At 47.8% G+C, this 17,110-nt stretch overlaps 1 protein-coding gene across 1 annotated transcript in view; it reads left to right on the plus strand.

Moving 5' to 3' along the window:
- Positions 1–17,110, plus strand: part of LOC120978441 (inter-alpha-trypsin inhibitor heavy chain H3-like) — a 49,868-nt gene that overhangs the window by 26,409 nt on the left and 6,349 nt on the right. Inside the window, exons 10-17 of the mRNA XM_040406557.1 lie at positions 465–646; positions 1,189–1,374; positions 1,526–1,665; positions 2,527–2,684; positions 10,565–10,600; positions 13,177–13,236; positions 14,888–15,001; positions 15,530–15,698. Coding sequence (XP_040262491.1) covers positions 465–646; positions 1,189–1,374; positions 1,526–1,665; positions 2,527–2,684; positions 10,565–10,600; positions 13,177–13,236; positions 14,888–15,001; positions 15,530–15,698 — 1,045 coding nt within the window. The remainder of the gene's footprint in view (positions 1–464; positions 647–1,188; positions 1,375–1,525; positions 1,666–2,526; positions 2,685–10,564; positions 10,601–13,176; positions 13,237–14,887; positions 15,002–15,529; positions 15,699–17,110) is intronic.

Genomic DNA, 17,110 nt, shown 5'->3' on the forward strand with positions numbered 1-17,110 from the left:
TACTGACCCCTGATATATTTATACATAGTTATTAGATCTCCCCTCAGTCGTCTTTTTTCTAAAGTGAATAACCCTAATTTTGATAATCTTTCTGGGACCTGTAGTTGCCCCATTCCAGTTATTACTGTAGTTGCCCTCCTCTGAACCCTCTCCAGCTCTGCTATGTCTGCCTTGTTCACACCTATATCTGGGTAGTAGTGATGTAATCTCCTATATTTGGGGAGTATTGATTCATTGCTTATATTTTGGAAGCAATGATGTCATCATCTATATTTGGAGAGTAGTGATGTCATCACCTAGATTTGGGGAGTAAGTGATGTCACATGATATTTGTACAGATTTGGCTTCCTCCTCCTACTCCTAGGAGCCGTGTGGCCGGTGTATTGGGGTGCGGTCTGAGTGCACATCGTATGATTTCTGTATTCTCTTTGTTTTATTTCTTTGACATTTTTTTCACTTTTAAGGTGAAACAAACATTAATACGATCGTGAAGAACGTGAAGGAAGCGGCAGAGGGCGTCACCACCTTGTACAGTTTGGGATTTGGCGCAGATGTAGATTACAGTTTCTTAGAGAAAATGTCTTTAGAAAATGGCGGTCTGGCGAGAAGAATTTATTTGGAGTCTGACTCCGCTTTACAGTTACAGGTGCAGCACATCCGACTGTGTAATATATTGTGAATATCAGATAATCAGTGCCATATAATAACCAGATAAATAGCGTCACATAGCAACCAAATAGTGTCATCTAACGACCAGATAAATAGCGTCACATAGTGACCAGATAAATAGTGTCACATAGTGACCAGATAAAGTGTCATCTAGCGACCAGATAAATAGATTCACATAGTGACCAGATAGTGTCACATAATAACCAGATAAATAGTGTCATGTAATAACCAGATAAATACTGTCATGTAATAACCAGATAATTAGTGTCACATAGCGACCAGATAAATAGTGACCAGTGTCATGCAGCTCGGCCCAATTAAAGTCATAGATGCCCCATTATACCATACCATGCCCTTACTGCCTTCCTTTACCCCCGAACTGCCATACAGCGCCTTCTTATTGCCTCAGGGTTCCCCTTTATAAATTTCACATCTGGATCTCGTGTAAGAGAATTAAGTCCCCCGTAGCTTCCGCCCGACACCGACCTGACTGTCTGACGCGATGATTGTATCTCACAGGATTTCTACAAAGAAGTGGCGAACCCCGTCCTGCTGGACGTCACCCTGCGGTACCCCAATTTACCGGTCAGTGGCCTAACCCAGAACAGCTTCCGCTATTATTACCAGGACACGGAAATAGTGGTGGCCGGACACATAGACAGTAACAGCATCGACGTGCTGGTCGCTGAAGTAGCGGCACAGGGTGTAAGTACCGCCACTCGGGTGACGTCTCTGGAACGTTTGCCTCATTCGTGATAGATTTAAGTTACAGTTCATACAGTTATAAGACACTTCCCCTTTAATTGCGTCCGATGAATGTGCGCCTTCTGTGAGTCTTGTATTCCGCTTTACCCAGGTGACTGATCCTTTCTCCGTGAGGGTGGAGGCCGATATAAAAGAGGATGCGGAGGCGAGGACGGAGCAGAAGTACATATTCGGCGACTTCACCGAGAGGCTGTGGGCGTATCTGACCATAGAGCAGCTGCTGACCACGCGGTAAGATACGAATATCTGTCGGAGGCGGCTCCGAAATGAAAGTAACTTGCAGTTAGACAGGCCTGGTAAGGAAGGGGGTAAACACTCCGGTAATGAAGTGGTTAACCCCTAACCCTTAAAGGGATTGTCTGAATTTTTATTTTTTTATTTTACAAAGGTGATGGGTCTGATAAAATAACCAATACAATTTCCCCTCCTGCACCTGCTCCGATCCGGCACCGACGCTCCGTCCTCTCCCCAGCGGTGACATCCTGTACAGTGCTGCAGCCAGTCACTGGCCTCAGTGGTCTCACACTGTACGTGGCGGAGGCCAGTGATTGGCTGCAGCAGTATACGGGATGTCACTGCTGAAGCCAAACAATACGTCACTGGCTGCAGTCTGGGGATGCCGAAACGGGGGTGGCGGCAGAGTTGGCTTGGGAGGGGGAGGGGTGCAGCAAAGTTTTGATTTTTTTTTTATTAGTTTACCAGGCCCCCCCATCACTGCAGTAAAATTTTAAAAAAACTGGACAACCCCTTTAATGACCAGGATTTTTTTTTTTAAATGTTCTCCTCCTGCAGACGTCCCCGGCCCTCTGTTTATCTGCTTTGATGCCGTGGCGTCCAGTGGGTTAGTAGCCAGGACTGGAGTCATCAGCGGCACTCGTGACGCTGATCTCGCTGGAGCACACTGGCCCTCACCTGTTATCTATGTCATAGTGCATGAAGGGGTTAAGCTGCGTCTGCCGGTCATGTGTTGCGCTTTATCCAATCAGGCGCAGAGCGCTGACTGTGATTGGCTAGAGGCGGCACATGACCCGCAGACTGGTACGTGTGTCGCAATACGGTTGTGAAATCTACCTTCCAATGCTTTGGTTCCAGAATTTTGGCCGATGGTGAATTAAAGGAGAACTCCACAGAGAAAGCGCTCTACCTGAGCCTGAAGTATAACTTTGTGACCCCTCTGACCTCAATGGTCATTACCACCTCGGAGGAAGGTGACCCCAAAACGGTCGTGGCAAAGAAGCCGAAGGAGGAGAGTAAGTAAGAGGGCTCCAAACCTGTACAGACCTAGAACTTCTCACAGCTGAGGGTTTGTCACAATTGTATCCAGGCTAGTCAACCCTCCGGGAGCTAAACACGTCAGCTAGACAATTCTCCTGCCTGTCCAGGTGGTTTGTTACAATGTATCAGTCTGGAGTGCAGATTGTCCACACTGGATACATTGTAACAAACAGTTCAGGATTTACCTTCAGCTTTTGAATGCAAACGACAATGACAGCAAGCAGAGATCTAGAAAATGGTGAGAAATTGAAATGTCACTGTCATTTAGAAAAACTAAGACTGCACCTGGCGTTAGTTCATGAGCCCCGAATGTAAAAAACTGTGCAGGTGAATCGGGTAAAGTGTAAAGTGGGGGTTATGATCCCGGTGGGGTGTTACTGGACAGCAGGAGGAAACCCCTCAGAAATGGATAATGAGGGTTATGAATCCTGTAACATAAGGAGGGGGGTCACGAAGGGATCTGCTCAGATATTCCACAACGACAATGACAATTCATTCATAAATTTATAGTAGGAAGAACAGAGTAAACGCCGGTGCACAGAATAAGGATATCCCAGCAAAAATGACCTCAAACCCTTAAGCATAAAAACCAAAAGAGGACAAGGTCATAATAAATCATGACTTTTACTAAATAGAGGTGTAATAATAGTGATTGGTGAGAAAACGAAACAATAAATATTAATAGTATCACTATCGCAGAGAGATAAATACAGATACCGACGCCTAATGGCTCCAGAAAGGTTTGATCTTTACCAGACCAGACGTTTGGAAGTTGATAGATTTCAACTCGGTCAATTGTATTTTATGTCCTTGTTCCGGTTGTGTCATCGAGGAAGCGGCGCAGGAATCTCCCTTATTCTACAAGAAGTAGCGGGACATGGACTAACTTGCACTTAGTTGAAAACTCTGCAAATGAAAGGGATGGGGCTATAAATACGGAGCACGAGCCCCGATAGGGGCGACCCGGTCAGGAACCTGTCCCTAGAGCTGTCCCTCACTACTGTCCCAACACGGCATGTTTCATCTCATTTATCCCCAGGGGATTTAAGAGGGAATAGCAAAACCTATGGCAGAATAAGGACAAAGATAAAATAAAATCTGAGTCAGGTCTATACAGCCTCCTGTTTTTAATCGCAATGGGGGTCTAGGATCCGACCACTCGAAAATATACTGCGAGCCTCTATCAGCTCAAATGAAGCCCCGAGCGAGGTTACTGGTTCCTATAGACAGTGGCGGATTACAATAGGGACGTTCGGGTCGGCAGCCCGGGCCGAGCACGCTGGGGGGCCCAACGCCGACCCGAACGCCCACATACTGCGGCGGGGCACGGGAGCGCATAGCTCCCTGTCCCGTCGCCGATCACCGCCACAGGCTTCAGGTCTAGTATGACGTCATCGCGCGCCTGTGCCGGGACACTACACTGTGACGTGTGCACGCCTGCCTCTGCGAGCAAACGCCTGGCCATGGACATAGGTGAGTATTTAGCTTTAATTTTTTTTTCATTTTTCATTTTTTTTATTTCATGTGCCTACTTTGGGGGGGGGGGGGGGGGGACACACAGGAGGACATATTAGCGAAGAGACATCGAAGGGGGGGAATGTGGGGGCAAATTACTATCTGGGGGCAATTTGGGGGAAATGACTATATTGGGCAGTGTGGGGGCAAAATACAATGTGGGGGAAATTACTGTGTGGGGGCGTTGTTATTGGGGAGGCACTGTAGGGGCAATTCTATTATTTCTGGGGACACTATACAGGGACTATTACCTGGAGCACAGTATAGGGTGTTATTATTACTGGGGGTCTCTAGGGGACATTATAGCTGCTGTGGACACTATAGGGACATTTGGGGTAATTTATCAGACTGGTGTAAAGCAGAACTGGCTTAGTTACCCAGAGCAGCCAATCAGGTTCCACCTTCCATATTTGACAGCTCTTTTGGAAATCCACTTTTTGGAAAGTTGGGTAAACGGCCCTGAGCCTATCATGCACTTAATCCGCCCCTGCCTATAGACCCCGGTCTACTTTTCAATAAGAGGCACTAAAGGGACAATGGTCCGTCTTCTGGCCGCCGGGGAAGCGTCCCCTATGTCACCCTTGTTTAAGGAGGCGGCGCGGTACTTGGCACCAGACCTCTCTTTTAAATGCTGCCGGCAAACTCACCTCACTACTCCCCGCCTCCCGGGTCCGTGCCAATAGAACGCACATGGAACGCGCGCCTCCTGGGACACGTGGAGGAGGAGAGTCACATGATCGCCAGGGAGGCCGGACAGATTGCGAAGGCGACGCCTGCAGCGTCCACTGTTGCTAGGCAACAAGGTGAACTAATAAGCAAGGCGCCGCTTCACATTCACTGCTGATTCTGATGATGAACAGCTTATTGTACAGATTATTGGGTCTTTACACCAAACCGGATTTAGGCAATTCTCAATACCCGACACATAAAGAACCCACCATCCAATACAAGCAAGAACTTAAAGGGGTATTCCGGTAAAGTAACTTAATTTTTGAAAAACTGTATTAAGGCTGCAAGCAGTGATCCAACCAGAACCCCTACGTATACATCTAACCAGAGCTTCAATTTACCATCTGTCTGCTCCTGTGTGACCCGGAAACACACTGCGGATCATGGCGCCTGATCTTCCCTCACAAGACTACAATCCCCACCATCCCTAGCTTTCCTGCTGAGTGTTGATGTTTACTGATTGGCTGCCTGATATACAGTCCGGACACGCCCCCTCAGCAGCACACTGACACGCCCCTCAGCAGCACACTGACACGCCCCTCAGCAGCACACTGACACGCCGCCCTCAGCAGCACACTGACACGCCGCCCTCAGCAGCACACTGACACGCTCCCTCAGCAGCACACTGACACGCCCCCTCAGCAGCACACTGACACGCCGCCCTCAGCAGCACACTGACACGCCGCCCTCAGCAGCACACTGACACGCCGCCCTCAGCAGCACACTGACACGCCGCCCCCAGCAGCACACTGACACGCCGCCCTCAGCAGCACACTGACACGCCGCCCTCAGCAGCACACTGACACGCCGCCCTCAGCAGCACACTGACACGCCGCCCTCAGCAGCACACTGACACGCCGCCCTCAGCAGCACACTGACACGCCGCCCTCAGCAGCACACTGACACGCCGCCCTCAGCAGCACACTGACACGCCGCCCTCAGCAGCACACTGACACGCCGCCCTCAGCAGCACACTGACACGCCGCCCTCAGCAGCACACTGACACGCCGCCCTCAGCAGCACACTGACACGCCGCCCTCAGCAGCACACTGACACGCCGCCCTCAGCAGCACACTGACACGCCGCCCTCAGCAGCACACTGACACGCCGCCCTCGGCAGCACACTGACACGCCGCCCTCAGTAGCACACTGACACGCTCCCTCAGCAGCACACTGACACGCCCCCTCAGCAGCACACTGACACGCCCCCTCAGCAGCACATTGACACGCCCCCTCAGCAGCACACTGACACGCCCTTTGTTTCACAAGGCATTTAGCTAGAGAATTGATAACAACACACTGAGCATGCTCGACCTGACAAAGGCTAAGAACTACAGGTCGATGCCATGGTAATTTAGGAGGAAACACAGTGGGTAGCAGAGGAAGAAGACCACCTTTATATCTACTGAATGGTAAATATGTGAAATGTACAATATATTAGGTAATTATTGATGATGAAGTCTAAAACATAAGTTATATTTATGGTAACCGGAGTACCCCTTTAAGACCATTTTGGACAGTGCAAAAACAAATAAACTCATTAATCAAGATGACTATGATTTCCTTCTGCCTTCTCATCCACATTTTACTGCCTACCAAAGGTACATAACGGTCATAATCCCTTAAAGGGGAGACCCATAGTCTCTGGAGTAGACAGTTTGAGCCAAAATGTGGGGACATATGTAGACAAAATGTTGGCACCTTTCGTAGCGGCCCTTGTGAGAGACGGGATTTTATTTCTTTCTCTCTCTACTGTAGTACATATTTTTCACCACTAGATGGCAAAAATCAATTAAGAGCCTCGTGTGCATTTTCTTTGTTTTAAGATTATTGGGGAAAGAAAGGGGGAGTTAAGTTGCTAGTTTCAAATATGCCAATGAAACTCAGGGATAAAGTTAGTAAACTGCTCCCTTTTTGTCACAGAGCCAATGAACTTTCATTTAGGACCGCCCTTCTTGTCTACCTCATATTGCCTATATAAGTGTATGTGACTGGAATAAAGATCTGCATATTTTCCATGATACCGGCCTGTATTGGTCTCATTGAGAAAGCTGTATGAGCTCATACTTATAATCCTAACTGATTTGTCACCACACAAAGAAGAAGGTAATCGCACAAATACCAGCGACGAAACTCTTCCCTCCTATGTTCATGATACGGGTGATCTTTTAAAGCAGCTGGAAGGCATCCATCTGGAGGCTGACTCGATCTTAGGGAGTACAGATGTGGAGGCACTATACTCGTCTATCCCTCACGAACTAGGCTTGCGTGCAGTTGAATACTTCTTGTCCACTCGTGGTCGTCAGTACTCACAACGTAATCACTTGAATTCTCTCTTACCAGGAATTCTTCCTCTTTAATAACATATTTTACCACCAGCTCAGGGGCACCGCGATGGGGTCTTCCTGTGCCCCATCATATGCTAATTTGTTCCTGGGCTGGTGGGAAAAAATACTTGCATCTTTGGGGATGAAGCATGGGAGGACACACATTGCATTAACATGTGGGCTCGTTTCATAGATGACATTTTTGTTATATGGAGCATTTACAACATGGGCAAGTAATCTCAATGTCAGTGAGATAGGGTTCAGATTTACATCTCACCAGATTACCAGTCCTTGACATACGTGTGATAATAAATGCAGAGGGAGAGCTTGACACATCCATATTTAGAAAGCCGACATCTACTAATTCCCTTTTATGTTGGGAAAGCAGACACCCCTATCCCCTTAGAAAGGGTGTTCCTCGTGGTCAGTACCTGCGGAATAGAAGAAACACAACAGAGTGTTCTTCTTGAAGCAAGCAGACGATTAAAAAAATCGCTTTTTGGATCGAGGGTGTCCTATGGGTGTTCTTAAACCCGCATTCCTGTCTGCGCTTCAGAGAGAACGCACATCCCTGTTGACACCAAAAAACAATAATAATAATAAAATAACCAATGATGCGAGTAGTGGTGAGAGAGAGATCCGCCTCATTAGTACCTATGGTGAGGCGGCGTCCAATGTTAGAGAAATGATCTCTAAACATTGGAATATCTTATTGATGGATCCAGACGTTTGTAAAGTAATTGGGGACCGCCCTAGTGTCACTTACAGAAGAGGAGACAGGTTGGTACGGAGTCACTATACTGCTCCTGGAGCCCCAAGAACTTGGCTCCACAAACCCATCTCCGGCTGTTTTTGGTGCGTCGCCTGTAAATACATCCGGAGAGGTAAAGCTTTTAGGGGTAACATTGGGAAAAAAGAATATGAGATCAGAGATATGATCAATTGTAGATCCAAAGGAGTAATCTATAAAGTGACCTGTACCTGCGGAAAAGAATATATCGGTAAAACCACAAGGGAGTTTAGACGCGGGGTCGGAGAGCACATTGGGGACGTGACGAATCAGAGAGGCACACCTATTGCCCGCCATGGAAGCAATGAAGGAAGAGTTGCCTGCCTCAGCTTCATGGGCATTGAGCTAGTTAGGCAAACGGGTAGAAGGAGTAATTGGGACCAAAAAGTCCTGCAGTATGAGGCCAAATGGATCTTTTATTTGAAGACGGTTCATCCTAATGGCCTCAATGAGCAACAAAATTATAGTTGCTTTATTTAAGACTGTCACTGCCTGCCCGGTGAGAGATCTGAGAAGATCGGATAGACTTGCAGCACGTGAGTCTATCTGACAGGTCTGTGCTTCCTTTCTGTTTGTTGTTGTAGTGGGCAGGATCCCACCTCTCCACAGGTTCTGCTCGTTAGCTGTTTTAGAGGCTCTATTTAAGTCTGCCTCTTACTGCTGACGTTCTGGTTGATATTTTCCTTCTGGTTGTTTTTGGATCCTCTACTTCCCGCTCGTCTCAAGCTAAGTCCTCCTGTTCTCCCCTTTGTGCGTGTGTTGCTTCTAGGTCTCAGTGAGGCACTGGGCCCTTCATGGTGGAAGGTAGCGGCTGTCTCATTCCCTGCTCCCTAAGTTAGGGTTTGCTTCAGTGTCAGCAGGACTTGGGTTCCAGCGTATGAGTTCGTTCACCATCAGGACTTGCTCATGCTGTCAGCAGTCAGGGAGAGGCTCAGGGATTGTTAGGAGGTTACCATTCCCTCCTCCCTAGCTTTGGGGCCTTGTCTGTTTACATGTTGCTGTTTGTTTACTTTGTGTTCCTCTCATCCCCACTTGCCGTGACAAAGACACTGTAGCACGATGTTGTCCCCACGAGGAGTTGTTTGGTTTAGGGATTTGATTGTTTGATTGATTTATCATCTATTTATATATATTTTTTATCTTTTTTGATATAATAATATATTTTTTTCCTTAACCATCCCCTCCCCATTCATCTTATACTGATACAATTGGTGTATATATTTCTTTCAGATTTTATACTTTCTTTGAGTATTTTATATCTACAGTATTTATCATTCTTTGGTTCTTTATGTGTCGGGTATTGAGAATTGCCTAAATCCGGTTTGGTGTAAAGACCCAATAATCTGTACAATAAGCTGTTCATCATCAGAATCAGCAGTGAATGTGAAGCGGCGCCTTGCTTATTAGTTCACCTTGTTGCCTAGCAACAGTGGACGCTGCAGGCGTCGCCTTCGCAATCTGTCCAGCTTCCCTGGCGATCATGTGACTCCCCTCCTCCACGTGTCCCAGGAGGCGCGCGTTCCATGTGCGTTCTATTGGCACGGAACCGGGAGGCGGGGAGTAGTGAGGTGAGTTTGCCGGCAGCATTTAAAAGAGAGGTCTGGTACCAAGTACCGCGCCGCCTCCTTAAACAAGGGTGACATAGGGGACGCTTCCCCAGCGGCCAGAAGACGGACCATTGTCCCTTTAGTGCCTTTTTATTGAAAAGTAGACCGGGGTCTATAGGAACCAGTAACCTCGCTCGGGGCTTCATTTGAGCTGATAGAGGCTTGCAGTATATTTTCGAGTGGTCGGATCCTAGACCCCCATTGCGATTAAAAACAGGGGGCTGTATAGACCTGACTCAGAGAGATTTTATTTTATCGTTTTCATTATCTTTGTCATAAGTTTTGCTATTCACTCTTAAATCCCCTGAGGATAAATGAGATGAAACATGCCATGTTGGGACAGTAGTGAGGGACAGCTCTAGGGACACCGCAGGTTCCTGACTGGGTCGCCCCTATCGGGGCGGGCGCTCCGTATTTGGCTGGCCGGGACTTATAGCCCCATCCCTTTCATTTGCAGAGTTTTCAACTAAGTGCAAGTTAGTCCATGTCCCGCTACTTCTTGTAGAATAAGGGAGATTCCTGCGCCGCTTCCTCGATGACACAACCGGAACAAGGACATAAAATACAATTGACCGAGTTGAAATCTATCAACTTCCAAACGTCTGGTAAAGATCAAACCTTTCTGGAGCCATTAGGCGTCTGTATCTTTATTTATCTCTCTGCGATAGTGATACTATTCATATTTATTGTTTCGTTTTCTCACCAATCACTATTATTACACCTCTATTTATTTTAAGAAATAAGCAGTAAAAGTGATGATTTATTATGACCATGGTATTTAGGAAAAGGCACAACACAGAGTCAGAAGAGCAGATTGTACACGTGTTGGTTTTCATTCATTTCTATTAAATATTTACTCACTTTCAATTTTTTTAATTCCATTTCAGACATGCAGGACGTTACTTCGCCTTCACTTTACGCATGTAAGCTTCTTTCACTTGAAATGTTGTGCTATATTTGGGGTTATTATCTAAGGGACTGGCCTGTGGGTAGTGTGTCTGCAAAACGTGTCCACAGTGTTTTCACTGCTGTACAGTCCTCAGGCACCGAGGAGTCACCTAGTCAGTACATTGGTGGAGACCGCTTAGTACCAGTGCAATGTGGGAGACCGCTCAGTACCAGTGCATTGTGGGAGACCGCTCAGTACCAGTGCATTGTGGGAGACTGCTCAGTACCAGTGCATTGTGGGAGACCGCTCAGTACCAGTGCAATGTGGGAGACCGCTCAGTACCAGTGCAATGTGGGAGACCGCTCAGTACCAGTGCAATGTGGGAGACCGCTCAGTACCAGTGTATTGTGGGAGACCGCTCAGTACCAGTGCAATGTGGGAGACCGCTCAGTACCAGTGCAATGTGGGAGACCGCTCAGTACCAGTGCAATGTGGGAAACCGCTCAGTACCAGTGCATTGTGGGAGACCACTCAGTACCAGTGCATTGTGGGAGACCGCTCAGTACCAGTGCCTTGTGGGAAACCGCTCAGTACCAGTGCATTGTGGGAGACCGCTCAGTACCAGTGCATTGTGGATGACCGCTCAGTACCAGTGCATTGTGGGAGACCGCTCAGTACCAGTGCATTGTGGGAGACCGCTCAGTACCAGTGCATTGTGGATGACCGCTCAGTACCAGTGCATTGTGGGAGACCGCTCAGTACCAGTGCATTGTGGGAGACCGCTCAGTACCAGTGCATTGTGGGAGACCGCTCAGTACCAGTGCATTGTGGGAGACCGCTCAGTACCAGTGCATTGTGGGAGACCGCTCAGTACCAGTGCATTGTGGGAGACCGCTCAGTACCAGTGCATTGTGGGAGACCGCTCAGTACCAGTGCAATGTGGGAGACCGCTCAATACCAGTGCAATGTGGGAGACCGCTCAGTACCAGTGTATTGTGGGAGACCGCTCAGTACCAGTGCAATGTGGGAGACCGCTCAGTACCAGTGCAATGTGGGAGACCGCTCAGTACCAGTGTATTGTGGGAGACCGCTCAGTACCAGTGCAATGTGGGAAACCGCTCAGTACCAGTGCATTGTGGGAGACCACTCAGTACCAGTGCATTGTGGGAGACCGCTCAGTACCAGTGCCTTGTGGGAAACCACTCAGTACCAGTGCATTGTGGGAGACCGCTCAGTACCAGTGCCTTGTGGGAAACCGCTCAGTACCAGTGCATTGTGGGAGACCGCTCAGTACCAGTGCATTGTGGATGACCGCTCAGTACCAGTGCATTGTGGGAGACCGCTCAGTACCAGTGCATTGTGGGAGACCGCTCAGTACCAGTGCATTGTGGATGACCGCTCAGTACCAGTGCATTGTGGGAGACCGCTCAGTACCAGTGCATTGTGGGAGACCGCTCAGTACCAGTGCATTGTGGGAGACCGCTCAGTACCAGTGCATTGTGGGAGACCGCTCAGTACCAGTGCATTGTGGGAGACTGATCAAACCCAGTGTATTGTGGGAAATGTATCCCTCCTCTACAGATGCAGCCCGCAATTGGTTCATCAGCAGGGTGGGTCTGGTTAGTAAAGTTGTGATTTCATGTACAGCTTCCTGATGATGGCGTTCAGCTGCAGAGGTAACTACACCGGAAGACTCTGTGCTTTACTCAGCTTGCAGATTACCTGTAATGACCAGTGTCAGGTAGCTGCTAACAAGCCTAATTAAAGGGAGTCTGTCAGCAGTTTAAACCATGCTAAGCTGCTGGGTAGAGGCTGAACAAACATATCCATTGTCGAGCTTTTATCATCAGGAGTAGTGTGAATATGAAGTTTTATTCTGCCAAGTTCTGCTTCCACAAGTGTCCAGGAGGCGGAGCTCCACTTTGTAGTGGTCTCCGCATTTAGCTGCTTCACAGCCCCTCCCCTCTGAGTGACAGCTGTAGCATCCAACCAGGAGCCCTCTACAGCTGAGGGCCCATCCCGCCCCTCCATACGCCTCCAGTATCGTGTGTCCTGCCCCACTGGGTGCTGCACTGTGCAGGTCTCCCTGTTATATGGCACTGCACATGTGACCTCCACAGCACGGTGGTATTACATGTCTATCCCACAGACAGGTAGAAGTAAAGGCCCCTTAAAAGGGTCATCTGACATTCCCTAATTGTTATAAGGGTTCTCCTGCTGGGACCCCCACAGATCAACTGTAATCTGTGGTAAAACTGTGCAAAATAATATTCAATTTCCCTGCAGCGCCCCCACAGGAGAAATGGAGCATTACACAGAGTCCATTTATACCAAACGCTCACTTGTGTAATGCAGGACAGGTCCTCCAGAGACCCCCCTTATAACCTGAGCAGAGGACTCCCCAATATTAACTCTGAATTCACCATTAGGATATTTAAAATGAGTTTCCTATACTGGGCGACCCCCCCATAGATTTTTATGGTGAATACGAGTATAATATCATACTACACCTAACCCTCCACATCATATTCTGGAGGCGCTGGGGCGGACATGTTGCCGTAGTCATGTTGGGGATAAAGCCTTTTTCAGCTTCTTTCCTTCTCCTCGCAGTGTCGCCGTTTGCCCGCACTGTGGCCAGGAGGAGACAGTGGAGAAAACCTTCCCATGTAGGTGAGAGCGGCAATACTGACTGTTTCCTTGATGCTCCATTCTTCTCAGCTAGACTTGTTTCTACAGGGGTTGTCACTCAGCTTTTCATAAACAAATACAGCAAAAAATATCCGGAATCCGCATCGTTGTCACGTGAATGTCCGTCAGATTCAACTTTCATACATACTACATACAGATCATACAGCTAGCACTAGAGGGAGCTCACTACATACAGATTATACAGTCACCACTAGGGGGAGCTCACTACATACAGATTATACAGCCACCACTAGAGGGAGCTCACTACATACAGATTATACAGCCACCACTAGAGGGAGCTCACTACATACAGAGTATACAGCCACCACTAGGGGAAGCTCACTACATACAGATTATACAGCCACCACTAGGGGGAGCTCACTACATACAGATTATACAGCCACCACTAGAGGGAGCTCACTACATACAGATTATACAGCCACCACTAGAGGGAGCTCACTACATACAGAGTATACAGCCACCACTAGGGGGAGCTCACTACATACAGATTATACAGCCACCACTAGAGGAAGCTCACTACATACAGATTATACAGTCACCACTAGAGGGAGCTCACTACATACAGATTATACAGCCACCACTAGGGGGAGCTCACTACATACATATTATACAGCCACCACTAGGGGGAGCTCACTGCATACAGATTATACAGCCACCACTAGGGGAAGCTCACTACATACAGATTATACAGCCACCACTAGGGGGAGCTCACTACATACACATTATACAGCCACCACTAGAGGGAGCTCACTACATACAGATTATACAGCCACCACTAGGGGGAGCTCACTACATACAGATTATACAGCCTCCACTAGAGGGATCTCACTACATACAGATTATACAGTCACCACTAGAGGGAGCTCACTGCATACAGATTATACAGCCACCACTAGGGGGAGCTCACTTCATACAGATTATACAGCCTCCACTAGAGGGGGCTTACTACATACAGATTATATAGCCACCACTAGTGGGAGCTCACTACATACAGATTATACAGCCTCCACTAGAGGGGGCTTACTACATACAGATTATATAGCCACCACTAGGGGGAGCTCACTACATACAGATTATACAGTCACTACTAGAGGGAGCTCACTACATACAGATTATACAGACACCACTAGAGGGAGCTCACTACATACATATTATACAGCCACCACTAGAGTGAGCTCACTACATACAGATTATACAGCCACCACTAGAGGGAGCTCACTACATACAGGTTATACAGTCACCACTAGGGGGAGCATACCACATACAGGTTATACAGCCACCACTAGGGGGAGCTTACTACATACAGATTATATAGCCACCACTAGAGGGAGCTCACTACATACAGATTATACAGCCACCACTAGAGGGAGCTCACTACATACAGATTATACAGCCACCACTAGAGGGCGCTCACTGCATACAGATTATACAGCCACCACTAGAGGGAGCTCACTACATACAGATTATACAGACACCACTAGAGGGAGCTCACTACATACAGGTTATACAGCCACCACTAGGGGGAGCTTACTACATACAGATTATATAGCCACCACTAGAGGGAGCTCACTGTTCTTGTTTTATTCATCAGTTTTCTCCATGTCTTTTGCAGATTGCTCCTCGTCTCACCTGCTTATTAGCGTCGCCACAATCCCAGAGAAGATTTGTCTTGGAATTTCTGAGCCTGAGGATGCGATTATTAATTTATTTCACAATGCAGACAGAGGTAAGACAAGTGGCAATTCATATACAGATTGAAGAGTGAAGCTCTGGGTTCCCCTGCAAACGTTATTTTTTGGAGTTGCAATGCAGGAGGGGATGAAAATCTCACAATTATTTGGCTTCAGACCCAAGTTCAGTGACATCAAATGTTTTTTTTAGGGAGGTTCGGGGGTTAATCATATATTCTTGTTATATTCTAGGTGGAAGGTGATGCAGGGGTTAACACAGTAGTACATTGCCGATTATTCTGACATTCCTTTAGTCTAATCGGTCTTTGGTACTGACCTGTGGAAGGAAGGTGTTTTACATAGTACCTACCCGTCCCTCGCTCCGCCATGCTGCTTCATCATGTGGCCGCTTCATTTCCTGTTCGCCAGCATTCATGTAGTTGGGACCCCGGGCAGAGGCAGCGAGGGAGGGGGTAAGTACTATGTAAAACATCTTCCTTCCACAGGTTAGTATCAAAGACCGATTAGATTAAATGATCGGAGAACCCCTTTTAAAGGGATATCGTCTATTATTTCCTCTCTAGGCATCACACTTAATGGGAAACTTGCCAGAGATAAAAGTGGTTTTGATAAAGTTGGGCTTGTGCACAAGAAGAAGATGGCGTCCATGGAGGTAACGGCCGAAAACATCACAGTGACCAGAGGGCAAGATACACAGGTTTACTCATGGACAATTGCAGCACAAGGACTACGGTAAAATCACAAAATACGTAATCAATGGAGACTCCGCGTCTGTGTAATATTATATCTTCTTATAGTGGAACATAGTAAATAGTGATAGATAATAGATAGATGATAGATGGATATGAGCTGGGACCCGCTGACATATCACAGTCTGATTCCACATGCTAAAGCCATGAACGATTCCGTCATGCACCAGATAGTCTCAGCAGCAGGGAGCACGTGTTGTTTCGAGGTCAGGCGGTGGCAGCTCATCCAAGATGCCTGTCGCCTACTTAAGCCCTTCGAAGAAACCACCGGATTTGTCAGTACGGACAACTGCAGCATGACCGATATCATTCCCCTCATTTATCTTAGAACAGATGCTGATGCTAATGCAGCAGGAGATGACGGCGAAAGAAGAAGAGCCAACGCATCTTGCTGTCCGCCCTGTAGATGTTTGGGACCCACAAGTAGAAACTCCCATGGAGGAAAAGGATGAGGATCTGCTACTGGAGGAGGAAGTGGAGGAGGATGAATAGCTATGACCCAGGCACAGATAGGGGACAAGGCTGACACTTATTATGACAGACATGCTGTTGCTGATGACGACGACTATGGCTATGGCCAGTTATCACAAAGAACTGGGTTCTTGGGCACGCTGCCTGGCAGGGCAGGCTGTATGCTCGCTTGCTTACATACTGACAGGAGTCTGACGATAACTGGATAGCCATGCTTTTAGACCCTCGCTATCAAAGCAAAATGTCAGAATGCTGAAATGGAGGCTAAATTGTTGTATAACCAGGATATGCTCTGTACCGCCAGTGCCGCCCACGTATCTGACCAGGAGCTCCCTCTCCACCCCCACAACTCTGACAGTGCTAGCGCTGCAAGAAGCAGAAGCTAATACTGTTTGCGGAACTTTGATGGAACAACTTTTTTTTAACTGATGCACGTCAGCAAATGAAGACATACCGCCTGTACAAGCAGGTTCAGTCCTACCTGGACTCTGGCCCTTGCCTGGCACATACCGCGTTATCTGACCCCATAACCTTCTGGGAAGGCAGGCTGGAACAGTGGCCGTAACTCTCTCTTCTCCTATATCCAGCCTCCAATGTCATCTCAGAGAAGGTTTTCAGAGCAGCAGGGGCGTCATCAAACCGAAGCGAACACAATTGTTCTCTGCCAGTGGAGAAAGCATCACTTCTGTCAAAATGAATGAGGCATGAATCTGGGAGGATTTTTACACAACTCCAGCTGAGGCCAATAATTAGAGCTGCCCTTGCTGACAGGGACTATTTATTGCTGGCCCAATGATGCCGCTGCCTGCCTGTCCTTCATGTTTCATACTGTATTGCTACTGGTGCTGTAGTTACTACTCCCCCTACTGCTACCCCTACACAGTCTCACATCTTCTTTCTGTCAGGTTCCATACTGTACTGCTG

The sequence above is a fragment of the Bufo bufo genome, chromosome 9 (assembly GCF_905171765.1).
Source record: "Bufo bufo chromosome 9, aBufBuf1.1, whole genome shotgun sequence".
NCBI lineage: Eukaryota > Metazoa > Chordata > Amphibia > Anura > Bufonidae > Bufo > Bufo bufo.